At 50.7% G+C, this 24,499-nt stretch overlaps 4 protein-coding genes across 6 annotated transcripts in view; 2 read left to right on the plus strand and 2 right to left on the minus strand.

The window, feature by feature from the left end:
• The first annotated feature begins 267 nt into the window (after window positions 1–267).
• On the plus strand, window positions 268–3,560 carry LOC100224866 (carboxypeptidase A1). The gene is made up of 11 exons (XM_002187557.6): window positions 268–407; window positions 593–674; window positions 840–974; window positions 1,048–1,149; window positions 1,246–1,347; window positions 1,427–1,528; window positions 1,635–1,745; window positions 1,936–2,026; window positions 2,342–2,541; window positions 3,085–3,169; window positions 3,297–3,560. The coding sequence occupies exons 1-11, from the start codon at window positions 283–285 to the stop codon at window positions 3,482–3,484; spliced, it is 1,323 nt and encodes a 440-aa protein (XP_002187593.5). The 5' UTR covers window positions 268–282; the 3' UTR covers window positions 3,485–3,560.
• Window positions 3,561–4,171: 611 nt separating this feature from the next.
• On the minus strand, window positions 4,172–15,665 carry CEP41 (centrosomal protein 41). Its single transcript, XM_012568797.5, has 11 exons — window positions 15,489–15,665; window positions 15,132–15,195; window positions 14,207–14,254; window positions 10,949–11,010; window positions 10,207–10,276; window positions 9,668–9,791; window positions 8,668–8,819; window positions 8,338–8,405; window positions 7,583–7,697; window positions 6,677–6,892; window positions 4,172–5,823 (listed from the first exon to the last, which is right to left on the minus strand). The coding sequence occupies exons 1-11, from the start codon at window positions 15,519–15,521 to the stop codon at window positions 5,675–5,677; spliced, it is 1,101 nt and encodes a 366-aa protein (XP_012424251.5). The 5' UTR covers window positions 15,522–15,665; the 3' UTR covers window positions 4,172–5,674.
• Window positions 15,666–15,748: 83 nt separating this feature from the next.
• On the plus strand, window positions 15,749–24,008 carry MEST (mesoderm specific transcript). 2 transcript variants are annotated; one of them, XM_072918386.1, is made up of 12 exons: window positions 15,749–15,821; window positions 17,565–17,719; window positions 18,169–18,248; window positions 18,632–18,709; window positions 19,105–19,241; window positions 19,489–19,547; window positions 20,539–20,579; window positions 20,768–20,838; window positions 21,474–21,575; window positions 22,184–22,260; window positions 22,674–22,737; window positions 23,135–24,008. In XM_072918386.1, the coding sequence occupies exons 2-12, from the start codon at window positions 17,566–17,568 to the stop codon at window positions 23,250–23,252; spliced, it is 981 nt and encodes a 326-aa protein (XP_072774487.1). In that variant the 5' UTR covers window positions 15,749–15,821; window position 17,565; the 3' UTR covers window positions 23,253–24,008. The 2 variants fall into 2 exon arrangements, with proteins under 2 accessions (XP_072774487.1, XP_041576812.2); XM_041720878.2 differs by lacking the exon at window positions 15,749–15,821 and having other exon boundaries at window positions 17,396–17,719.
• Window positions 23,909–24,499, minus strand: part of COPG2 (COPI coat complex subunit gamma 2) — a 36,038-nt gene continuing 35,447 nt past the window's right edge. For both annotated transcript variants that reach the window (XM_072918300.1, XM_030289653.4), the window contains exon 24: window positions 23,909–24,355. In XM_072918300.1, the coding sequence (XP_072774401.1) occupies window positions 24,225–24,355 (131 nt within the window). In that variant the 3' untranslated portion in view covers window positions 23,909–24,224. The remainder of the gene's footprint in view (window positions 24,356–24,499) is intronic.

The raw sequence follows: 24,499 nt of genomic DNA on the forward strand, positions 1-24,499 counted from the left end.
AGCCCCAAGTGAAAATCTGCATTTTGCGCATTCTTGACCCAAACCGATTCTTTCCCTCCCCTCAGCCAGCACTGGAGGCTGTGGGATTTTGGCACCTCCCGGTCTCACCTTGCTGGCAGCTGACTCACCACGGCCCCAGCAGGTTCATGGGACAGGTTTGGCCAGGACTGGGAGCTCCAGGATAGGGACAGCAGGGCCTGACCTTGGCTGGTGGCAGCCAGAGCCTTCCCAAGGCCCTGGGAAAAGGGACAGCTGGAGGGGCCGGGCTGGGGCCACCATCCCATGGGATTTAAGAGGCCCCAGGGCACTGTTGGGATGCAAAAGCAGTTCTCCCCACTGACCATGAGGCTCCCCGTGCTCTTGGCTGCCCTGGTGGCAGTGGCCACCTGCACCAAGACCTTCGTTGGGTAAGAGGGCCGGGATGGGCATGGTGGCACCTGGTGGGGCAGAAGGAGCTGGTTCAGCCCTGAGAGGGGACAGGGAAAAGGCTCAGGGGAAATCCCTGGAATGGGGGGGATGGATGGGTGGGGTTAGGTTGGACTAACAGGGCTGGAGTTTATCCCACACCCCCCAGCACCCCCTGACCCCACAGGCACCAGGTGCTGCGCATCATCCCCCAGAGCGATGAGGAGCTGCAGAAGGTGCAGGAGCTGCAGGACCTGGAGCATCTGCAGGTACTGGGCGTGGAGGCGGATTTTGGGGACACCCCCCACGCAAAGCAAGGATGGGGCTGGATGTGGGATTATGGGAACCGAGCTGTGAAAAGCAAGACAGGGTGGTGCTGGGGGATGCACACCAAGGCAGGATCTCACCCCTTATCTCCATTTTCCCCCATCCAGCTGGATTTCTGGCTGGCTCCCCGCAAGCTCGGACTGCCCGTGGACATCCGCGTGCCCTTCCCCAGCCTGCAGGCGGTCAAAGCCCACCTGGAGGCCACTGGGGTCTCCTATTCCATCATGATCGAGGATGTGCAGGTCAGCAGTGCTGCAGGGGAGGTGGGGGAGAGGTGGGAATCCCATCAGGGCTCATCCCACCCTTGTCCCACAGGCCCTGCTGGATGAGGAGCAGAGGGAGATGCTCCGCAGCAGCCGCCAGCTGCCGCTTGACACCACCACCTTCAACTATGACGCCTACCACACCATAGATGAGGTGGGAATGCACAAGACTTGGGGCATTTTGGGGGGAAAAAGTTTGCTCTTGGGCAGGGGGTGAGCTGGGAGTGACCCCCACATCTCTTGTTCCCAGATCTATAATTTCATGGACATGCTGGTGGCCGAGAACCCCAACCTGGTGAGCAAGCTGGAGATTGGCCGCTCGACCGAGAACCGTCCCCTCTACGTGCTCAAGGTGAGGATTTGGGGATTGTGATCCAGAGGGGAAAGTGGTGACAGGGACAAAGCCAACCCCCCTCTCTCTGCTCTCTCAGTTCAGCACAGGGGGCACAAACCGCCCTGCCGTCTGGATCGACACCGGGATCCACTCCCGCGAGTGGGTGACACAGGCCAGCGGCGTCTGGTTTGCCAGGAAGGTACTGACACATCCCAGAAGGGCCACCCGGTCCTCAGGAGCTGTGGGATCCAGGTGGGTGATCCCACAGGGAGAACAGGGGAGCCCCAAACCTCCATCCTCTCTAGATTGTCCAGGATCACGCGAATAACGAAGGTGTGGCCTCCATCCTGGAGACGATGGACATCTTCCTGGAGATTGTCACCAACCCAGATGGCTATGCCTACACCCACACCACGGTACCGGCCTGGATTTCCTCTCCCTGGTTCCTACAGCTGCTCTGGATGGGGCTGGGGAGCAGGATTTGGGGCACTGCACATCCCTGAGAGGGCTCAAGGCCTCCCCACCCACGTTTCCATGGGATGGGGACCACCACAAGCTGTGGAGCTCCAGCCCCGGGCACCAGCTGAGGTGGCTCTGCCCTTCCAGGACCGCATGTGGCGCAAGACCAGGTCCAGGCACTCGGGTGCCATCTGCGTCGGAGTGGACCCCAACCGCAACTGGGACGCAGGTTTTGGAGGTCAGAGCTGTCCCCTTTCATCTGTGGAGCATTTCCACTCTCCAGCTGGAGGCTCCAAAGCTGTTTTTGGCTCAAAGATCCATTGCTGTCCCCTGGGGAAGAGGTGGGGTTTGCTCTCCGTGGCAGAGCTGAGGGTTTGGGCTCCACCAGGGCTTTTATGTCCCCCAGTGACAAATGAAAGTCACCATACAAATCTCCAGGAGGAGCACCAGGAGCATTCCTTAATCACCACCAAGGAGCTGAGGGGTGGGAATAACTGTTGGGTTTGGAAGCCCCCAAATTCCCACTGTGTTCTCACCCCCCTCTTCTCTGCAGATGCCGGAGCCAGCTCATACTCCTGCTCGGAGACGTACCACGGACCCTACCCCAACTCGGAGCCCGAGGTGAAATCCATCGTGGACTTTGTGAAGAGCCATGGCAACATCAAGGCTTTCATCTCCATCCACAGCTATTCCCAGCTCCTGCTCTACCCCTACGGCTACACCGAGACCCCGGCACCAAACGCGCAGGAACTGGTGAGGCCCACGTGCTTTGAGGGGTTGGGATGGGCTTGAGCTCTCCTGCTGCTCCAAGGAGGAGCCACCTCTGTCCTGAATTCATTGGGAAACTGGGAGGAGCTTTGTTGCACCCAGAAAAAAGCTGTATCCCACAGGTTTTTGCTTTCTTTCGCTCATCTTTCCCCCATCCCTGTACTCCCAGCACAAGATTTCTGCTAAGGCCGTGGCCTGGGAAAGGAATTGATTGAAAAGGCATGAAAATAGCAGGAACAAAAAGGAAGGAAGGTGGTGGTTTTCCCTTTCATCTGGCAGAGGATGGAGAGGGAATTGGGCTGTGGGACATGAAGTCAGCAGGATTTATTTGGGCTCCAGGAGAGCTGCAGAGGGACTGGGGACAAGGCCTGGAGGGACAGGACACAGGGAATGGCTCCCACTGCCAGAGGGCAGAAATGGAATATTGGGAATGAGGAATTCCTGGCTGGGCTGGAATTCCCAGGGAAGCTGTATCCCACAGGTTTTTGCTTTCTTTGCCTCATCTTTCCCCCATCCCTGTATTCCCAGCACGAGATTTCCGCCAAGGCCGTGGCAGCTCTGTCCTCCCTGTACGGCACCCAGTACGAGTACGGCAGCATCATCACCACCATCTGTAAGTGCTGGGGCAGCCCCAAAACCCCCAAATCCCACAGCCATCCCTCACAGCGGCCAAATATCCCACGGGATTCCTGTACAAAGCCATCGAGGCTCCAAATCCCCCCCATTTTTTCCTCCCTCAGACAGAGCGAGTGGATCGACTGTGGACTGGACCTACAACCAGGGGATTAAATATTCCTTCACCTTCGAGCTGCGGGACACGGGGCGCTACGGATTCCTGCTGCCCGCCAGACAGATCGTCCCCACCGCCGAGGAGACTTGGCTGGCTCTGAAGGTCATCATGGAGCACGCCCGGGACAACATCTACTGAGCTGGGATCAGGGCTGGAGCAGCTGGAGAGAGGGAAGAAGGCAATCAGTAAATAAATGGGAAGGAGGATGAGAAAAGCTTGTGGTTGTTTTCCCTTTTTCCCCAAACTGGGTGGAAAAGCCCTTTGGGAGCTGGAGTTGGTGCCAGCACAAACAGGGTGTGCTGGACCAGTGGCCTGGAAAAGGAATTGGTTGAAAGGGCATGAAAATAGCAGGAACAAAAAGGAAGGAAGGTGGTGGTTTTCCCTTTAATCTGGCAGAGGGTGGAAAGGGAATTGGGCTGTGGGACACGAACTCAGCAGGATTTATTTGGGCTCCAGGAGAGACTGGGGACAAGGCCTGGAGGGACAGGACACAGGGAATGGCTCCCACTGCCAGAGGGCAGCCATGGAATATTGGGAAGGAATTCCTGGCTGGGCTGGAATTCCCAGGGAAGTTGTGGACCCCATGGACCCCTGAAGTTTTCCAGGCCAGGTTGGAAAGGGCTTGGAACAACCTGGGATAGTGGAAGATGTCCAGGAGTTGGAACTGGACAGGCTTTAAAGTCTCTTTCCCAGCCAAACCTTTCTTGTGTGATCCTTCCTTACCTGCTGCAATCCCTAGGGAATGAGGAGCTGAGCCCTTGCTCACTCCCAGCTTTTCCAGGCTCTCCACAGATCTCAAAGCTGCAAATAAATCACCCAAACAGATGCCGTAATTTACATTTTATTAAATTAAACAATTAAACCTCTCAGCCTCTACGGAGTTTTACTCTGCTCCAAACAACACCAGGAGTCCAAATCCACACAAATCCATCAAGATGGTGGGAAAGCACATTCAGTCCTTGCTTTGATTCCTTGGATTTGGAGGATCTCAAACAACTCAAGCCAGTTTTGTCCAACAGTTTCACCAGGAGGTTTTCATGCAGCACGGAGCAGCCAGGGATTCTGGATCTGTCTCCCACAGCTGGATAGCAAAACCAGGATTTTAGCCAGTGCAATGACACTTCCAAGAGCTCACGGAGCTGGAAAAATCTACTCCCACAGCAGCAGGACCTAATCAGACTGAACCTGCCAGTCCTGAAATCAGCATTGTCTGATTTCACGCTCAGAGTCACAATAAAAGATAAATGTGCTCAGGGACGTTGAGTCCTAAGCTGCCCAACAGGAAATGAGGTGTCATTTCTCCTAGGTTTTGTCCTTTCACCAGAATTACCTCAAAATCACCAGTGAGTTTTGGGATGTGCTGAAGATTGTCTGCTTCAAAAAGGGGAAAAAACACTGAATCCAAAAATACACACAAACCCCACAAGACCACAACAGCCAAAACCAGGACCAGGCTCAGCAATGCCAGATGGAAAAACTGGAGAGCAGAATCCCTCCAAAATCACCTCCAAAGTGTCCCATAAGCAGCTCAGGAAAATTGGAGGATTCCCAGGTTATCCAGAAGCACCAATTTGAGGAAAACTGTGCTACTCCTTTTCCAGGAAACCTTTACCCTGTTCAGTTCCAGATTCCAGGGCCCTGCTCTGTTTTAGGGACCCTGGTGAGGCAGCAGCAGCAAATTTTCCTTCAGCCACTCTAAACCTTAAAAAACTACTGGAAAAGGAGTCATTGGAAAAAAAAAATTCCAGTTATTCTCCTCCAGCTCACCTTGGAAAAGACACAACTATTCACAAAGTGTCCACAAGCAAGCACGGCTGTCACAGCACCAGCTGGGCAATAAAAATGATTTTTATTACAAATACTTCTGTTCATTATCATAATTTATTAAAAAAAAACAACAAATAAGCCTTCCAGGATCTTCTCTCACTTTTGGCAAGTTGCTGAATGTCTTTATCTCTGCTAAAACCACCAAAGTTCGTGCTCACAGATGATTTGTGGCCTGATCACCTTTATTCCATTCCATGGCTCCAGCGTGGCCCAGGAATGTTACGGACACAAATTCCTTCAGCTGGGCTAAAAACTTGGTGGAACAGTTTCTACTGGTCCCAGCCTTTACTAGCAGTTTTCTCCCTCCCCTACAAAACCAGCTCTACCACCTCTGTCCTGCCCTGCACCCCAAGTGATGCCATTCCTGCTTCTAGGAAACATCATTCCAGCTGCCCAGCCTTACCCGAGCTGCCAATTCTCACCACGGCTGCTTTTCCCTGCCGATTCCTAAAACCACAAACGGGCTGCACTGCTCAGGATTCCCAAAACCTGGATGCTCATTTATTTCCAGGGCCTGTTCTGGATGCTGGTCCTGCTGTGGGAGCGGCTGCTCAGGGATCCCACGGTGTGAGCAGGGCTGGGGAGGCTGGGGTTGCTCCTCACGGATGAGAGCTTGGAATCGTGGCCTGAAACACTCCGGGAAAGGCGACCTGTGGGAAAAACAACCCCAAATCACAAAGTGCTTGTCCACAAGTTGTGGCTGTCCCATCCCTGGATGTGTCCAGCCAGGTTGGATGGGTTTGGAACGTGGGATAGGGGAAGGTGTCCCTGCCCATGGTGGGATGGATGGCTTTAAGGTCCCTTCCCACCCAAACATTCCATGATGAGGCTGAAGCATGTTCTGGTGATGCCTTAGAATTTTAGCTTTTATATTTTTCAAATCATTAGTGCATGACTAAACTCCACATAAAAGGTTAATTAACTTAATCTGCCCTTAATGTACCTGAAGGTCTTGCATTAAATATATCCCCTTTTATTCTTTTAACTTTGCCTTGATGCCTTGTGAAGACTGACCTAGAGCAGAAGCTGGACTAAAGAATAAAGCAGGGGTTTATTAAAGGATCTCCTCCATGGATCCACCTTGGGCAGCACCAGAGCCCAGCCAGGGCTGCACCCAAATGAACCAAAATGGCCCCAAAATGCACGAGCGCTCCCGGGGGCTCTCCCTGGGATCAGTTCTGCTCCATTGGCACCTTGGAGTTCATTGTCCCATTCCAGCTTTAGCCCAGGCAGTCCCATCCTGCTTGTTTTTCTCTCTCCAGCCCACGGTGTTTGTGCTCCTGGGCTGAGATTTGGATCATTTGTCCTTGGTGCCCAGCTGGAGCAGGAATTGTTTTGTCTCCCTGCTCTGTGCAGAGAGCTCACCATCCCATAATATGAAGCTCAGACCCACACACACACTAAAGCAGCTCAGAATCTGAAAAATAGAAAAGCTAAATCCTGAGGCATCAGCCTGGCCCTGTGTTTGTAGGCAAGCCCAAAAAGGCAGCACTGGACTCTTACTGGCAGCATCGGAAGGAATCTGCTCCTCAGCCAGGTAATGCTTCACCTTCTGCAGATCATCTGCAGAAAACCTCCACTTGTTCTCCGCAGGCGTGGGTGGCACCCTGGGAGTCGTTCTCCTCCGGGCAGTTCCCGGGGGAGCTGCCCCCTGGCAGGACACAGGGAGCGTGCCGGTGACCAACCCCTCTGGGATCTTCTGGGCAAGGACCTTGAGGCCTGCAGGGACACAGAGCAGCTGTTATCCCAGCTGGATGGCTCAGCAGGGACCAGTCACCAGGGACTGATGCAGCTGCAGGACCAGAGTTTGGATGGAGGAATGTGGGTGGCAGGAGAGGGGGGAATTGTGCGCCTGTGCCCTGCTCAGGTGAGATCCCACACGGAGTTTAACTCTGGGGACAACAGCAGCAGGATGGGGAGCTGCTGGAGAGAGTCCAGAGGAGGCCTTGGAGCTGCTCCCAGAGCTGGGAATGTTCCCCTGGAGAAGGGAAGGATCCAGGGAGAGCTTGCAGCATATTCCAGGCCATAAAGGGGCTCCAGGAGAGCTGCAGAGGGACTGGGGACAAGGCCTGCAGGGACAGGACACAGGGAATGGCTCCCACTGCCAGAGGGCAGCCATGGATGGGATCTTGGGAATGAGGAATTCCTGGCTGGGCTGGGATTGCCAGAGCAGCTGGGGCTGCCCCTGGATCCCTGGAATGTCCAAGGCCAGGTTGGACACTGGGGCTGGAGCAGCCTGGGATGGTGGAAGGTGTCCCTGCCCATAGGGACAGAAATGGATGATCCTTCCGCTTCCTTCCAACCCAAACCATCCCATGATTCCACAACCCAGATCTTTCCCATCTCCAGCTTCCACAAGTTGCTCCCCACTCTCCCTTTCCCCAGGAGAGCTCTCCCAGCCCCACCTACCCCCAGATAACATGAAGAGGTTCTCAAAGCCCCTCTCACACATGGTGGTGGCCGCCTGGCTCGCCAAGCGCTCGTCGTTGTCGTACACGATGATGATTTTTCCATGGGCATTTTTCTGCCACGGGAATTGTTAAGGAGTCAGCTTAACTGCTGAATTTAAGAGGATAATTGAAACATTTTAGGAAGCAAAAGAGACAAGTGGGATTGGGGAGGGAAAGGCTCCATACTTGGCTTGCAAGCATCCAGCGGGAATGTTCTCTCGATAGAATTCTCAGTGGCTGAGGCTTGCCAGACACAGCTTAATTCCCACTGGATCCAGCATTGCTTGAAGATTGGGAATGGCAACAGCTCCTTTGTTTATAAGCTCCCCTCAGAATCAACAGCCTGGGAATGATCAGCCTAATCCCACTTAATAATCCTCTGTTCATCCCCAGTCCCATCAAGGTGCTGACAGGAAGCCAAAGGATTTGATGGATGCATTCCTAGAACAGCAGCAGGAGAGCAGTGCCCAAGGCTGGCTCGGCCTTCCAGCTGCCAAAATCCAGAGAAATGCCAAATCCAGACACTGGATTCAATGGAGTCAAGAGCAGCCTTGAGGAAGCAGAATCCAGCATCTGACTGGGGCAGTGGAGCTGCACCAGGTAACTCCACCTCCTGCCCCACCCTTTTTGAGATCCCTAATTTTGCTTGGATAAACACCAATCGATTTTGGGAGCTCCCACCAACATCCCCTCACATTCCCATGTAAAGGATACATATTCCAGAATATTATTTGTATATGGATTCATGGTTCTAGACAACGTTGCAATGGGGTAGGAATAAGCTGCAGAAGGGGAAAAAAAAAATAGAAAAAGAGGGAAAATCATCCAGAGGCTGAACACCAACAGCCTGGAATACAACAGCCTTGAGAGAAAACCCACTGAGGATGGGATTAACATCAGCTCAGGCCCCTCATCCCCTCCCTGGTCCCTCCCAGGAAGGAGGGATGTGCTGGATAAGCACTGGGAACACGCAGTACTGTCCCAGCTGGGGGACAAAGCCCAGCAGGGACAGCACTGTGGCCCTGTGTCCCTGTGGCTGCTCACCCCCCACGATGTGGCACTGCTCGTAGGCGTCGCGGTCCCGCACGTCCAGCAGCAGGAACGGGCAGTCGGGGTAAGGCCTCTCCTGGGCCTGGGGGTCCTCCTTCTTTGGAGAATCCTTCTCCATGTCCAGCTCCCCAACCCCGCTGATCACACTGCAAAGGGAATGGCAGATTAAGGAATGCTTTTGTGGTTCTCCACCCCTTCCAAGGCTGGGGAAGAGCTGGGGTAAAGCTTCCTCTTCCAGCACCATCCTGGGATCTCTTCAAACATGGTGGGTTTGGAATTATTCTCAATCCCAGAATGGTTTGGGTGGGAAGGGACCTTAAGGATGTCGTTCTACCCCCTGTCATGGGCAGGGACACCTTAGAGCACCCCAGAGTGCTCCAAACCCTGTCCAGCCCAGCTTTGGACACTGCCAGGGATCCAGGGGCAGCTCCAGCTTCTCTGGGAATTCTATTCCAGCCTCTCTCCACCCTCGCAAGCAGGGACACTTCCCACTATCCCAGAGTGCTCCAAACCCTGTCCAGCCCAGCTCTGGACACATCCAGGGGCAGCTCCAGCTTCTCTGGGAATTCTATTTCAACCCCCTCCCCACCATCCCAGCCAGGAATCCCTTCCCAATATCCCTGTGTCACTTTGAAGCCATTCCCTGCATCCTGCCCCTCCATATCCACACAAAACCATCACTAACAGCAATGCACATGACTGAGCTGATCAGAACACTGTGTTGTCCCCAAAATTCTGGAATGTGGGGGCTTGGATGGAATCCCACAAACACATTTGTTGGTCAGACCTTCATCAGGTGACAACAACCTTGGGTTGCTGTTTAATCCAAACCCATTCCAACAGGAAATCCTGCCAATCCCCTCCCTCTCACCTACAAACCCAGGCTTTAATGAGAAGTACAGGCTAAAACCACTTAGCAAGCAATTTAAAACCAGCAGCTGGGCTCAAATAATCATCAGCTAAGACAGGAGGAGAATGATGGTGACTGAGGCACCTCTGCAGCGTGGAGCGATGGGATTCCCCGGCTCCGGAGTTGTTGAGGAACAGGACAGGGCTGGGTGTCCCCTCAGGGCTCCCTTTCCCATTTGTCCCTGTGTCATCTCCTGCAGCACCAGAATCTGGGGAGAGAAGAGGGCACGAGGAGCTAAGGAGCTGCAGGAGGTAAACAAGCAGGTTTTAAGGGCAGTTTCTATTCCTGGAAAGAAAAGTGTGACAGCTTTATCTTCATCCTCTTAACAAAGAGAATTTACCCAGAGCCTCCTTGTTTAAAATAATAAACAACCAACAGATTTTTTTTAGGGCTTGAGCTCTCATTTGAAGAAATCAATAAAACTGAATTTTTGATGTGGATTATGTTACTGCCAGCACGAGGCTTTTCCTACATGCAAACCCTTCTTTTTTTAGGAGTGTTTACATTGCCAGGCCACAGTTGAAGTTTTATTTTTCCATTTTTCCTCCTGCCAGCTCTGCCACTTCACCCCCTGGCAGTGACCCCCAGCTCTCCCCCTTTGTCCCTGCCATCAGCGTTGTCACCTTGCAGCTTGTGCAGCTCCTCGTTTGTCACTTCTAAGGTTTCGTTGGACAGAGAGGCGACCTGGAGAACCTGCAGGGCACAAAAAACAAGCAGACACTGATCCCCACATCCACAGCAGGGAGCAGCTCAAGGAAAACAATCCAGGGAAAAAAAAAATCCCGAGTCTGCAGGATCCCACTCTTCGCATCTCCAAGTTTAACCTTCCCTTTCCTTCTCTCCTGAGAAGACAATTTGGTTTTGGTTTTTTTTTTTTTTTTCCTAGTTTGAAGCCGTTTTTTTGAACCAGCACTCCCCAGCTCTTTATTTCCTGATCAATTTTTCACTTTTAAAAATATCACTATTCACTGCTTTTAAATAAAATAATGCACAGAAAGCCCTGAAGTCCCAATTGCCCACTTTCTGCAGTCAAACCTGGGGTCAGGGAGGGCTGCAGACACAAAACTCAGATTTAGGTGCTGTTTTACACAGCCTTTTTCTTTTGCAAGAAGCTTGAAGCTCCTTTTAAGTTAATGGACAAATCAAATAAGGAATAAATTTCAAAGATGGAGTCACCACAAACTTTAATTTGTAATTAAAGCATTTGGCCACTGTGGAAATTAATTATTTACTTTTATTAAAGGCAGGAAGAAGCCAAGACAGAATAATTACAACTAAAGCTAAATAATTACAGAGAAATTTTTAATCCAAGGAAAAATGCTGCTCCTAAAAGATTCTGGAGGTCAGAGAGGGATCTGTACATACCAATTGAGCAAAAGTTGTCACCTTCAGCCTTTTAAAGAGCTCATCCTTTTTATACCTGTAATCTACAAAAACAAAACAAAGAGGACAAGGTAAATTTCCAGCTCATTCCCAGTTTTTTTAGACACCAGGTCACGGCTTAATCCCAGCTTTTCTCCAAGACTCTTCCACAGCCAAGCAGGAATTCAGGGCAGGTTCGTGCTGAAGGATGAGAGCAGCAAATCTGGAGAGTTTGTGAAATGCCAGTTATAAATCAATTAATTAATTAATACCAGTTATAAAGAAAAGGTTTAATTAATCCCAGATATAAAGAGAAAGTTTAATAGAGACTAATTATATAGAGAGATTTTGTCCAGACATGATGAAGTGGAAGAGGCAGATTTAGCTGCTTTTAGACTCAAATATGAATTTATGTTTTCCATGGGGCTGGGGCAGGAAGGACTTCAGGATTTCCCCCTTTCCCTGCTGTTCTCTGAGGCCCGTTGGAGTCACAAAGCTCCTTAAACCAAAAGATTAATTTACCTTAATTTTTAATTTGTGTAAATTACAGCAATATCAGAGCATGGGGCATCGTGTCTTTGCAAATACCAAGCTAAAGACATAGATTCCATCTTAACAATTAAAAAAATCCAAGCTTTTAATACTTTATCTGATAATTAAATTCTGGTTTCTTCAGAAAGTCACAGATCTCTCAAGGAACAGATAACTTACACAAGAAATTGGACTAATTGAGTCTTAAAGGGTAATTAATACAAGAAACTGGCCTAATTGAATCTTAATCCTGAAGACACAGCTTAGGGAGGAAGAAAACTGAGCAGAGCTGCTGGCAAAGAGCCAGAGCAGAGATTCCCAGAGCCAAGGTTGGGAGCCTGATCCCATCCAGCTCCTGCAGAGGAAGGGAGAGACCTCCTGGAGTGAAACAAAAGGTGGGAGGAGGAAAGAGAAGCCAGGATGGGTATCAGTGGGAACATCTTGATACGGAATAACCTGTCCTGGGAAGCAATGGGAGCTTTGTCCTTTGGGAAATGCAGGGCTGGGAAGGAGCTGGTCCCTCTCCAGCTGTTCAGCTCGGAGGGATGACAATGGAGCTTGGGATCCTTGGCAAATCCACTCAGTTCAAGGATTCTAAATCCTCTAAAACCATCTGCTGAATGCTCCATTAGCTCAGGGGAAATGAGGAGAAAAGGGGGAAGGGCTCCCCTGCACATTCCTGCAGCCAACAGACAAAAAAATTCCTGTGGGGTTTGCTTATGGAAATTCCCCAGCTGAGTTGTTGAGAGAGCCATGGGAATGCTGGAGGCTGAGATCTCTTCCCAACACATTCAGAGTTCCCAAATTCAACATCCTACCCGAAATCATTTCGATCAGGCTGTAAAACAAGCACCTCTTTGCTCCTCACAAGTTGTCCTAGGAAAAAAGAGCCCTTCCAAAATATCCATTGCACATCCAAACCACAGGGCTGAAGCACAGGAGGTGAAGAAAAGGGATTGCAGGATGAGGAGGTGCAGAAATTGGATTTCAGGATGTCAATTATCTGGAAAATGACCCTCGTGGTTCTTGCAAAACCACCAGGTTTCAAACCTCAACTGAGGTTGTTACAACTTCCTTAAACTCAAAAAAAACCCCCAGCAACAATTATTTTCTGTAATTATTTCCTGTTTCATCTGCTCAAGGATTAAAATTTCCCAGCAAAGGCCAAAAAAGAGCCTTTCTGTCACGGCAAATAAACTTCATTTAGAAGGACAAATAAAAGCAGCAAAGCTTGGGAAGTGCTGGATGGATAAAAACCACCAAAGCAGAACCGCTGCCAAACGATGCAGCTCCTGCATGGCTCCTTCCCACCTCAAATAAGGACTTTTTACCCCAAAAAAAGCCTCTTTGCCCTAGATCTTGCCTTTGCCACCCAAAATGCCTTCCCAGAGAGCTCAGAAGTGCTGCCTCCAGCTCCAAAAGCAACCCCACGTACCCGGTCCGGTCCTGGCGGAGCTGTTGGAATTTTCTGACATGTTTTTGCTTGGAATGATTCTGTTTTCCAGGGATGGGCTCCTGAGGGCTTTGGGAGAGGAGGGAAGCAGCAGCAGAGAGAAGGAAGAGCCCTGCTGTGTGTCCTCAAGTCAATCAATCCTCCAAAGGATGGGTGTGTGGTGGGTGGGTGCAGCTCTTTAATGTTTTGATGGTGTGGATTTAAATCTCTCACGTTACATAAGGGACAGAGAGGTGCCTGTGCTGGGGATTTCAATCTGCATCCAAAGGGTGTCATCTATCCCTGAGAAACCAAGGGGGAGAAGTTCCTCCACTCCCTGGGACAACAACGTGTCCATTCAGCCCTGCAGAGAATGAGAAAGTTCCTCCCCAAAAACAAAAAAGAAAGGATAAAAGAACTGCACGGAACAGATCCGTGCTGAGATTGGAAACCCACAAAAAGCAAGATTTTCAACAGAAATAAAAAGTAAGGCAGTGTCCAGCACTGAAATCTCAGTCAACAGAGTGTTTTGGAAAGCTCAAGGTCATTCCTCTTTTCATTTTTTTACCCCAAAGACCTGCAGTGTGAACCCAAACCCAACAAACCAACCACAAAGAGTTGTTTTGCACAAATAGATTCCCCTGAGCTCCCTCAGAAAGTGGGGCTGAGAACTAAACCTGGACATTTCAAATCCTAATTAATGGAGCTTTCAGCTCAATTCAGGGCTCTTTTTCACCTCCACAAATGCAGCTTTGAGGTTGAAGAGCTTTCCTGGCTCTTTATGTGAGAATAATCTGTGAATAAAGTCATAAATCACTGGTTTTATTGGGGGAAAATGCTTTGAAAAGCCTGGTTTTGGTGGGAAAATAAGAGAAATAAAAATAATTTAGGCCTTCATTAGTCTGAACAACCTAAAGTCTTCAAAATTTCAATGTTTAGTGGTGGTGAAATCAATGTAAACACAAGGAATGAGCTTGCTTTTTTCCTGTCTTGGAGTATTTTGATAGGAATTTAAATCATATAAAGATAAAAGAGCTCAAGCTGTGACCTCAAAGTGAAATAAAAGTCTCAGAAATGATCCATGAATCTTCCCAGATCAGTCTAGCCTGCATTTCTTAGCTAACAGAGCTTCCAAAAATAAAATCCAATAGCAAAGAAGGATCTGGAAGATTCCTGCTTGGATTTTTAAATTAAATCTGTGGAGATTTCCAAGGAAAACCTCCTGGAATTCATCTCCTGCTCTTTGAGCCTTGAACCAACTCATTTTTAACCCATCCTGCTCCTCCCCAGGTACTCACTTCTTTTGATCTCTTCCAATTTTTCCATATATTTTGACAAACTATTTCCTGTAACAAAAAAAAAAAAAAAAAATCAATTTGTTACAATTATTTATTTTCCTCAGGCCCACTAAGGCTTAAATTTTAATTGCTTTGAAGGAAACAGATATTTGTTGTAAATCCTCCTTCACAGTGGCAATAAAAGGTACAAAAATGCCACAATTTTCCTCTTTTCTCTCAAGGAAAGTAGAACTAAACAGAAAAATCCAAGGATCTGCTGCTCCTTTCCCAACATTTTGGTGAGGAAACGACAAGATAATGTTACTGAACAAAATTCAGCTGCTTTAATAACAAAAAAAAAAACCCCAAAACACAAAGACACCCCCAAATAATTATTTTGGCTCACACCCTTGATAAGATGCAGGAAAAGTCCATGGACAAAAATTCCAAGACCAATAATTTCTATGGGAACCACCACAACAGAGCCTGACCCAGTTTAAAGTTATTTAAAACCCAAATTGTTCTTTAAAAAAAGAAGAGTAGAAAAAAAAAATAAACAGGTTTTAAGAGAAAATAAACTTTAAACATGTGGTCATCTATACACAGAGCATTTAATCTCAATTTTCAGCGGGGTGTATGAAGATAAATATATATATAAGTACATAAAAATATATATAAATACACATAAATCTGTAGACTTCGTGCTTGTTTTAATTTCAGCTTCGGAGGAAAATCGTAAATAGGAAACTTTAATATTTTATATAATTGTAAATAGGAAATTTCTATAATTTTTACAATATTTGATGAGACAAATCATAACCACAATAAGGATTCTGTAGGGTTGGGGTGACTTAGCTCCGGGCAGAGATAATTAAGGCATTAATTATATTTTTCTGTCATCCTACATCAATTTTGGGTGGTTTTATCCCACAATAATTTCACTTACCAGTATCCAGACGAGTTTTTACATGTTGATACTTGGGATTCGAGGGGATGCGGCGGGTTAGAAGCTGTTTCAAAATGGAAAAGACGAGAAGCCAAAATTAAAAAATTAAATAATAAAAAACCCAGAAATAGCAGAAAATGCGATTTGAAGGGATTTAAGAGACAGAAAGACAAGCGAGAGATTCCTGAATGCCCATCTGGGTGTTAAACCGCGCTGATTTAAAGGCTCGGAAAGAGAACTCCTCTCCGCACGGAGCTCTCCCGGCCCCGGGACCCGCACGAACCATCCCCCCCGGCCGTGCCCCGTGTCCCCCTCGCCGCCCGGGGGGTGTTGAGAAGGGCAGACCCCTGAGGGCACCTGAGGGTCGCCGAAGCCGCCCCGCGCCGACATCTCCCCTCAGGGCCGCTCCGCCCGTCCCTCACAGGCGGCCGCGCTCCCGCCTCCCGCCCCACCCCGCAACTACGCCCGCCGCCATTGGCCGCCCGCCGCGCCCGCAGCCAATCAGAGCCCGCGCGGCGCGGAGCGCGCGCGTCGCCCGGCAACGGGAGGGACGCGGCGGGCGGGAAGGGGGAAAGGGAGACACGGGGGGGTGCGCTGCGCATGCGCGGGCAGGAGGCCACGCCCCTCCGGCCAGGCCCCGCCCCGCCGGGAGAGCGCGAGGACGGCGCGCGGCAGCGCCGGAGCGCGCAGGTGAGAGAGGCGCGCGCGCGGCCGCGGCCACGCCCCCCCGCCGGGAGCGCGCGCGGAGGCTCCGCCCCGCCCTCCGCGAGGGGGCGTGGCCTGAGGGGGAGGTCCCGCGCGGTCTGTGGGCGGGGCCTGATGGGGGCGTGTCTTAAGTGGGTGTGTCCCATGGTGGGCGTGGCCTCGCTGGTGGGTGTGGCCCTTCCCTTTGAGTGCCATGAACCCCGTTGGGGTCACGACCCCCCAGAACCCAATAAGCTCCTGACCCCCACCCCGAAGTGACCCCAGGGCCCGCTCAGGCCCCCCAATTACCCCATGGCCCCCTAATGAGCCCCTAATGGCCCTCAATTCCCCCAGTGACTCCCAATTAGCCCATGGCTCCCTAATGAGCCCCTAATGGCCCTCAATTCCCCCAGTGACCCCCAATTAGCCCATGGCTCCCTAATGAGCCCCTAATGACCCTCAATTCCCCCAGTGACCCCCAATTAACCCATGGCCCCCTAATGAGCCCCTAATGGCCCTCAATTCCCCCAGTGACCCCCAATTAACCCATGGCCCCCTAATGAGCCCATCACCCCTCAAGTCCCCCCAGTGACCCCATGGCCCCCTGTGGGCACTTAGTGGGGTCATGCCCCCTTCCATCTAAACCCCACAAGTCCACAACTCCACTTCAGACCCCTTAACAGCCTTCCAATGACCCCTCAAACCCCAAATAGCCCACCAATCCCTCTCAGACCCCAAAGTGGACCATTGTTCCTTCTGAAATCCCAAATGGTCCCACCAATCCCTCTCAGACCCCAAATGAGACTGACCTTCTCTCTCAGACCCCAAATGTTTGCTGGACCTGCCACCGTGGGGACGTGCAGGTTATGGGAATGGGGGAGTTTTAGGGCCATGGATGTGGGTTATAGGATTGGGGGAGTTTTGGGGACATGGAGGTTCTGGGAATGGAGGAGTTTTGGGGCCATGGAAAGGGATTATAGGAATGGAGGAATTTTGGGGCCATGGAAAGGGATTATAGGAATAGAGGAGTTTTGGGGAGGTGGATGTGGGTTATAGGAATGAAGGAATTTTGGGGCCATGGATGTGGGTTATGGGAATGGAGGAGTTTTGGGGACATGGAGGTTCTGGGAGTGGAGGAATTTTGGGGCCATGGATGTGGGTTAATGGGAATGGGGGAGTTTTGGGGACATGGAGGTTCTGGGAATGGAGGAGTTTTGGGGCCATGGAAAGGGATTATAGGAATAGAGGAGTTTTGGGGAGGTGGATGTGGGTTATAGCATTGGGGGAGTTTTGGGGACATGGAGGTTCTGGGAATGGAGGAGTTTTGGGGCCATGGATGTGGGTTATGGGAATGGAGGAGTTTTGGGGACATGGAGGTTCTGGGAATGGAGGAGTTTTGGGGCCATGGAAAGGGATTATAGGAATGGAGGAATTTTGGCGCCATGGATGTGGGTTATGGGAATGGGGGAGTTTTGGAGACATGGAGGTTCTGGGAATGGAGGAGTTTTGGGGCCATGGATGTGGGTTATAGTATTGGGGAGGGTTTTGGGGCCATGGAAGTTATGGGAATGGGGGAGTTTTGGGGCCATGGATGTGGGTTATAGCATTGGGGGTGTTTTGGGGCCATGGAGGTGGGTTCTAGGAATGGAGGAATTTTGGGGACATGGATGTGGTTTCTCCAGACCTGGTGAGCTCAGAGGGAGCTCAGGAGTTGCGGGGTGACCCCGGTGTCCCGGCTGTGTCCCGCAGGATGAAGGAGTGGTGGCTGCAGGTGGGGCTGCTGGGTGTGCCCCTCCTCGCCGTCTACCTGCACATCCCACCCCCTCAGCTCTCCCCGGCGCTCCGCTCCTGGAAATCCTCCGGAAGCTTCTTCACCTACAAGGACCTGAACATCTTCTACAGAGGTGACAGAGTCCATCCATCCCTCGGTGGCCATGGTGGTGACAAATCCTGCCCGGTTTTTGCCATCCCGGATCCGCCAGGGATGGATCAGAACGTTTCACTGGAGAAAGTTGGTTCTTGTACCTTGGTGGAAGGGTCCCAAAATCCTCCAATGGATGCCAACATGGAAAAGACACTGGAAAACCCTTTTTGCAGCAGCACAGAGGCTGCTGGAATTAATTTGGGCTAATTAAATCCCTTTATCAATTGATTTAAAATCCATGGAGCCGGTGAGGTTTCCCAAGGGAAGTTGTGGTGAGACTCAAACCTATCCTTGGATCTGGGGAGCAGAGGGAGAGGTGGATTCCCAGTGGGATGGACTCAAGTCCCGTTCTAGAAGGGAGCAGTTCCTGTCCCAGAGAGGAGGAATTTTGGGAAGAGCTGACACCGAGGTGTCCCGTTCTCCCCGCAGATTCCAGCGGCGCCGTCGGCAGCTCTGATGTCGTGGTGCTCCTGCACGGCTTCCCAACGTCCAGCTACGACTGGAGCAAGGTGAGGGGCTTGGAATCTGACAGCAAATCCCGGGATTTTCAGCTCCTGGGGGTGAGCAGGCAGCACAGCAGGGGTGGGCCATGCTCCAGAGGAGAATTCCTGATTTCTGCTGGATATCACCTTGTTCTTCTCCCAGTGTGAAATCCAAGCTCTTTCCACATCCCAGAGTCCAGGAAAACAGCCACAACAATTCCTTGGCTTTTTTGAGGGGACGGTGTGGCTGTTTATTGGGGAATTTTGACCCGCTGCTGCTTTCTTGGAGCTGGAATGTTCTCCTGGGATGGTGGGGAGGAGCATGTCCATCCATGGCTGCTCATCACTGCAGATGTTTCCACCCTCTGCTCCTGCTGGATGCTTTTTCAATGCATTTCTCCTCTTCCCAGATCTGGGAAGGGCTGACCCAGCGCTTCCACCGGGTGATTGCCCTGGATTTCCTCGGATTTGGATTCAGTGACAAGCCTGTGAGTACCCTGGGATAAGGATTTTCATGGTTGCTTTCGGCCCAGCACTCCAGAAAATTGGTTTTTGCCATCCAGGAGAAAAATTGTTTTTTTCCTCCTGTTTACCTCTGGAAAAGGGATAAGCCATTACAACAGTGGAAGGGATAGGGAAGGTTTCTGGTGGACCTTCAGCTAGGTTTGATGGGATTCCAAAATGCACCTGGACCCCTCTGGAGCATGGACAATGCTCCCATGGCCTTGTGGACATCACAGGACATCCCAAGCGCTGAGTCTGGGCTCACAAGCTGCTTTCCATATTCCATAATTCCACGTTCCTCCCTTGGGGCATTGATTCTGGAATCTGTGGGCTCCTGCTGGGTCAGGCTCTCACTGGGACTCCTCTCCCACTTTTGCAGAGGCCCCATGGCTACTCCATCTTCGAGCAGGCCACCATCGTGGAGGGGCTGCTGCGCCACCTCGGGCTCCGGCATCAGCGCATCAACCTCCTGTCCCACGACTACGGGGACACGGTGGCCCAGGAGCTGCTCCACAGGTCCCTGCCACCCCTCCTGCCCTTTGTTGTCTCCACCAAGATGATTTCCAGCAGATAAGTGGGAGGATGTGGCACAGAATCTCCTTTTCCTTGTGCCTGAGGTGTCTCAGGGCACACCCAAGGCTTCTGTCCGCCCGATTCCCAAAGGAAACGGAGCTGATCCGACACGATTTGAGCTCCTGCTGGGTCGTTTCTCGGAGCCCGGAGAGGTTTGGTCGTGTTTCACCTTCTTCTCTGCTGTCCCCAGGTATGAGCACAACAAAACTGGGAGCATCCTGATCAACAGCCTCTGTTTGTCCAATGGAGGTGAGGTTTGTCCAGGGTGGGGTGGGGATCCATGGGATTGGGATCCATGGGATGGGAACCCATGGGATTTTGAGATTTGGATCCATAGGTTGGGGATCCATGGGATGGGATGGGGATCCATGGGATGAGAACCCATGGGAAGGGGATCCATGGAATTGGGATCCATGGCATTGGGATCCATGGCATTGGGATCCATGGGATGGGAACCCATGGGATTTGGGATCCATGGGATTTTGGGATTTGGATCCATAGGTTGGGGATCCATGGGATGGGATGGGGATCCATGGGATTGGGATCCATGGGATGGGAACCCATGGGATGGGGATCCATGGGATTTTGAGATTTGGATCCATAGGTTTGGGATCCATGGGATGAGAACCCATGGGATGGGGATCCATGGGATTTTGGGATTTGGATCCATAGGTGGGGGATCCATGGGATGGGATGGGGATCCATGGGATGAGAACCCATGGGAAGGGGATCCATGGGATTAGGGTCCATGGGATTGGGATCCATGGCATTGGGATCCATGGGATGGGCATCCATGGGATAGGAACCCATGGGATGGGATACATGGGATAGGAACCCATAGGATTAGGATCCATGGGATAGGAACCCATGGGATTGCAATCCATGGGAAGGGGAATCCATGGGATGGGAACCCATGAGAAGGGGATCCATGGGATTGGGATGCATGGGATGGGGATCCATAGGATGGAGATCCATGGGCAGAGGATCCATGTCATGGGAATGCATGTCATGGGAACCCATGTCATGGGAATGCATGGGATTGGGATCCATGGGATGGGGATCCATGGGATGGATTGGCTTTCCCATCCCCATCACCCAAATCCCAAGGATTGCAATCAAGGTGCTGTAATTAACTGGGAGCAGCAGTCCTGGGGATCCCTGGGCCGTGAAGGGGACAACCTGGGAGATATGCAGCAAAACACTTCCAGCCTTACAGCTCCGTTCTTTGATGTCCTTCCAGGGATTTTTCCCGAAACGTACTACCCCCGCTTCATCCAGAAGGTGAGCTGCTCCCCTCTCCAGCCATACTCAATCCCAAAATCCCAACTAAACACCCCTTGGAGCGCTGCTGTCGCACCCCATGGACACCTCAAGGGTCTGGGCTGGGCGTGGTGGGAAAAGCTCTCTGTGGATTTATCCGTGTGTCCGATGCAGAGTTGTGCTCCCTCCTTTTCTCCCTTCTTCCCAAGCTCCTCAAGGATGGGGGGTTGCTGTCCCCCATCCTCCTGCGCCTGATGAACTTCTTCTTCTTCTCCGGAGGGTGAGTCGGGTCTTGGGGGTGCTGGGCACAATCCATAAGGATGTGAACCAAGTGGGGAAGGGGAAATGCAGGAATGAGAAGGAATTCCTGGCTGGGAGGGTGGGGAGACCCTGGAATAGAATTCCCAGAGCAGCTGTGGCTGCCCCGGATGCCTGGAAGTGTCCGAGGCCAGGTTGGGGGTGTCCCTGAGTGAATGATCCTTAAATTCCTTTCCAACCCAAACCATTCCATGATTCCATAAATCAGGGATTTGGCAGGGAGCAGATTCCCTGGCACTGGTCCTGGAGAGGTGGGATTGACCTCTGGACCATTCCCTCTCCACACTGGCCAAACACTTCCATTTAAAAATAAACCAAACAACTTTTCCCTGGACACTGGAATCCTCCTCTCCACAAGTGTTGGAATTACACATTTCAGAGGCAACAAAACCCCTGCACAACCAGATTTTTGTATTTTTAGCAGTGTTAAAAACCCTCTTCTTTTTTCCCCAAAAAAGCCCTTTCAGGCCATCCCCAACTTATTTGGGGGACATCTTAGCACTTGGAGTTTTGCTGTGTTTTTTACCCTCGAGTAGTTTTTGAGTGGTTCCCTGACACAGCTGCTGCCGTGTCTCTCCAAATTCCATTTTTTTCCAGGCTCAGAGCAGTTTTTGGGCCCTACACGCAGCTCTCCCAGTCGGAATTCTGGGATATGTGGACGGGAGTGCGGAATAACGACGGGAATCTCGTTATGGACAGGTACCTCGGCATGAATTCCTGCATCAGCTGAATGTCACCCCTGCTCCGAAGTTCCTGGAACTCAGCCAGGCTCTCCAGAACTTCCAGCTGCTGCTTTTGGAGTCTGGGATCAACATCACATCCCAAGAAATAGCTGGGGGGTGATGCTGGAGTAGGGATTCTCTGGGATGATGCAAGGCAGGGAAATGAAGGTTGGAGTTGGATGTGAGATGTGGATTTTTTTCTTTGGCAGTCAGTGGTTTGGGGTGTTCAGAGCTCAATCTGTGCCAGGTATTTGAGCAGCATTGTCCCAAAAGAGATTTGCCTCTAGATTTGAACCTTCTGGGCCACTCCCAAAAGTTCCAATCCTGAATCTTCAGCTTGGCAATTTTGGAAGGACGTGTTTCTTCCAATTTGTGGCATTTAGAAGGCTCTTGGGCTGGTGGTTGGGTTCAGCTCCTTGCCTCCCCTTCCCCCAGTGGGAGAACAGAGTCCCTGAGCCCAGGGATGATGGTGTGGTGCTGGATTCCCACGAGAGATGCAGATCCCACCTGGATCTCATTTGCCCTGGGAGCAAATTCCAGGCTGGGCACCATCCACTGCGTAACAAGGACTTTTCCTTCCTTCAGTATTTTGCAGTACATAAACCAGAGAAAGAAGCACAGAGAGCGCTGGGTTGGGGCTTTGATGTCTACCTCGGTCCCACGTGAGTAGGAATCCATTCCTTTACCGCTTGGGATTTTTGGGAATTGCCCCCCTCACTTCCAGGCTCCTTTCCACTCATCAGCCTCTCGTTATTCTGAGCTCAAACCCAGTTTTGCAGCAGAGATAATGTTCCCTGGTTCACAGCTGGTTCTCCAAGTGCTGCTCCAGAGAAGTTGAGGAGCTTTTCAAGCCCAAAAAGTTGCAACCAGGGGAAAATTTGGGGGTTGGAGGCTGGATTGATCCCAAGGCAGCCCAGCAAAAGCCCATTCAGAGCTGTTTTGTTCAGTGCTCCACTGGAAGCTTCCCAAGCTTTGTGTGAGGAGGGAACACTCCTGCAGGTCTCCCTGGGGATGTTCTAATTAATGAATCCTTTAATTTATGGATATAAAAGCTCTGTCTGTGTTTCCCTTGCAGTGCATCTCATCTACGGGCCCCTGGACCCTGTGAATCCACACCCAGAGTTCCTCCAGCTTTACAAGTAAGACAAAAGTGGGAATGTGCAGCTGGGGCTTCATTCCAAGGGATATTTTGCCTGGCTATTCCTTCAATTCCATCCTCAAGGAGGCTGTTTTTAATTCCCACTGGCACCTGCACAGCCCAGTGGTTCAGTCAGAGCAGTTTGGAAATTGGTTCTGCATTTTAGGCACCAAAATCAGGATTTTCAGTCACGATCCATTTTTAAAACCACACAGGGAAGATTTGTTTCCTGAGGAAGTCTCCTCCTCCAAACTAACCTGAAGGAAATCCAGCACTTGGAAGGGGTCAGATGGAGCTGCTCCAGGCTTTATCCCAAAAATGGGCAGGATCCTGGCTGTGCAAGAGGGCTGAGCCTGCAGCAATTCCTGTGCTTAAGCCTTGCTCTATTCTCCCACCAGGAAGGTGCTTCCCGTGTCCACAGTGTCCGTGCTGGATGACCACATCAGCCACTATCCCCAGCTGGAGGATCCCATGGGATTTCTGAATGCTTATCTGAACTTCATCAACTCTTTCTGAGCTGCTGCAACTCAGTTCTCACTCTTTGCTTTCAGTCAGGCTTTGGGGGCAGGAAAAAACATTGATTTTCTCTCCCAAATCCAACACTGGGCTCACGCCCTCATCCTGGGCTGCCAAATTGAGTTAAATCCTTGGACAGCTGGAAAAATGAGGGGAAAAGCAGGATGCTGGCAGCTTTTCCAGCCCTGTACTCACCTTCTTGCCCAGCTTAACTCTCTATTTAGAAAGGCAGAGGTTTAAATTAACATTAAATCAGAATTTCTTACTTCCTTCATCACCCTGACTTGGGAAGAAATCAGCAGGGAGAGGAAGAAGTTCCCTTACAAAATCCCTCCATCCCCCTTCCCTTCCCAGTTTTCCATATGGGATTTTTCCCAATCTGAACCCAGGAAAAGGCTGTCCTGAGGTTTGGTTATTACCTGACATAAAGCTCAGAGAATTGAATCTGCCTCAAGAGATGGAGTTTAATCTCCCTCTGTACATTGATTTTTCTGTGTGGAAGAAGAGACAGTCACAAAAATATTGCAAATTTGGAGGTTTGGGGTGGTTTTTAACTGTTCGTGTTGGGAATTTAATAGCATCCCTTTAGGAATAAGGGGTTTTTGCTTAATAAACAGTCATTATAGGATATTTTTTCTGTACTGGAGCAGACAGAATTAGAACAAAAATTTCTATTTTATTAACAGTAATTCATATGAATTCCACCACTTGAACCAGTGTTTATTTTCTGTTAATAAAAAGCAATTTTGACAAAAATCTGATTTTCTCACATCTTTCCTGTTCCCTGGTTGAGATGCCATAAGTTAGGTAGGAACGGTGTGACAACAAGGGAAGGGACATGGGAATGGCTCAGTACCAGCCAGCCACTAATGAACATCATAGAAAAGATTTCCCAAATTGAGGAATAAAAACGACATGCAGAAGGACAGCCAGGAAAAAGGGGCAATTGCAGGAATTGCACTGCTGGGACTCTCAGCCCACGGAAGCCAGGATGACATCGACGGACGTCTCGTCCTTGCTCCTGACTGTCACCTGCATGGTCACACCGTCCCCAAGTGCCAGCCGGGACCTGACCAGCACGTCACAGCCACCTCTGTACACACCTGGGACAAAGCAACATGGAGAGGTCACTTTGGAAAGGCTCAGGGATCCAGTCCTGACCCAGGGCAGGGCAGCTTTAGTCTTCAGCCATGTTCTGCACGTGGATCACAACCCCATGGAATGCTCCAGGCTGGAAAGCTGGGACA

The sequence above is a fragment of the Taeniopygia guttata genome, chromosome 1A, assembly GCF_048771995.1.
Source record: "Taeniopygia guttata chromosome 1A, bTaeGut7.mat, whole genome shotgun sequence".
Taxonomy (NCBI): Eukaryota; Metazoa; Chordata; class Aves; order Passeriformes; family Estrildidae; genus Taeniopygia; species Taeniopygia guttata.

Bases quoted from the DNA above. Each gene is read 5' to 3' on its own strand.
- LOC100224866 (XM_002187557.6), top strand. From the start codon at position 283: ATGGGATTTAAGAGGCCCCAGGGCACTGTTGGGATGCAAAAGCAGTTC. The intron at 1,348-1,426 runs GTGAGGATTTGG...CTGCTCTCTCAG, and splicing joins GTCCCCTCTACGTGCTCAAG to TTCAGCACAGGGGGCACAAA. The intron at 3,170-3,296 runs GTAAGTGCTGGG...TTCCTCCCTCAG, and splicing joins CAGCATCATCACCACCATCT to ACAGAGCGAGTGGATCGACT.
- CEP41 (XM_012568797.5), bottom strand. From the start codon at position 15,521: ATGTCGGCGCGGGGCGGCTTCGGCGACCCTCAG. The intron at 9,792-10,206 runs GTGACAACGCTG...TTCTCTCCCCAG, and splicing joins GGAGCTGCACAAGCTGCAAG to ATTCTGGTGCTGCAGGAGAT. The intron at 5,824-6,676 runs GTAAGAGTCCAG...TTTTTCCCACAG, and splicing joins GATTCCTTCCGATGCTGCCA to GTCGCCTTTCCCGGAGTGTT.
- MEST (XM_041720878.2), top strand. From the start codon at position 17,479: ATGGATGTGGTTTCTCCAGACCTGGTGAGCTCAGAGGGAGCTCAGGAG. The intron at 20,839-21,473 runs GTGAGTCGGGTC...ATTTTTTTCCAG, and splicing joins TTCTTCTTCTTCTCCGGAGG to GCTCAGAGCAGTTTTTGGGC. The intron at 22,261-22,673 runs GTGAGTAGGAAT...TTTCCCTTGCAG, and splicing joins GATGTCTACCTCGGTCCCAC to TGCATCTCATCTACGGGCCC.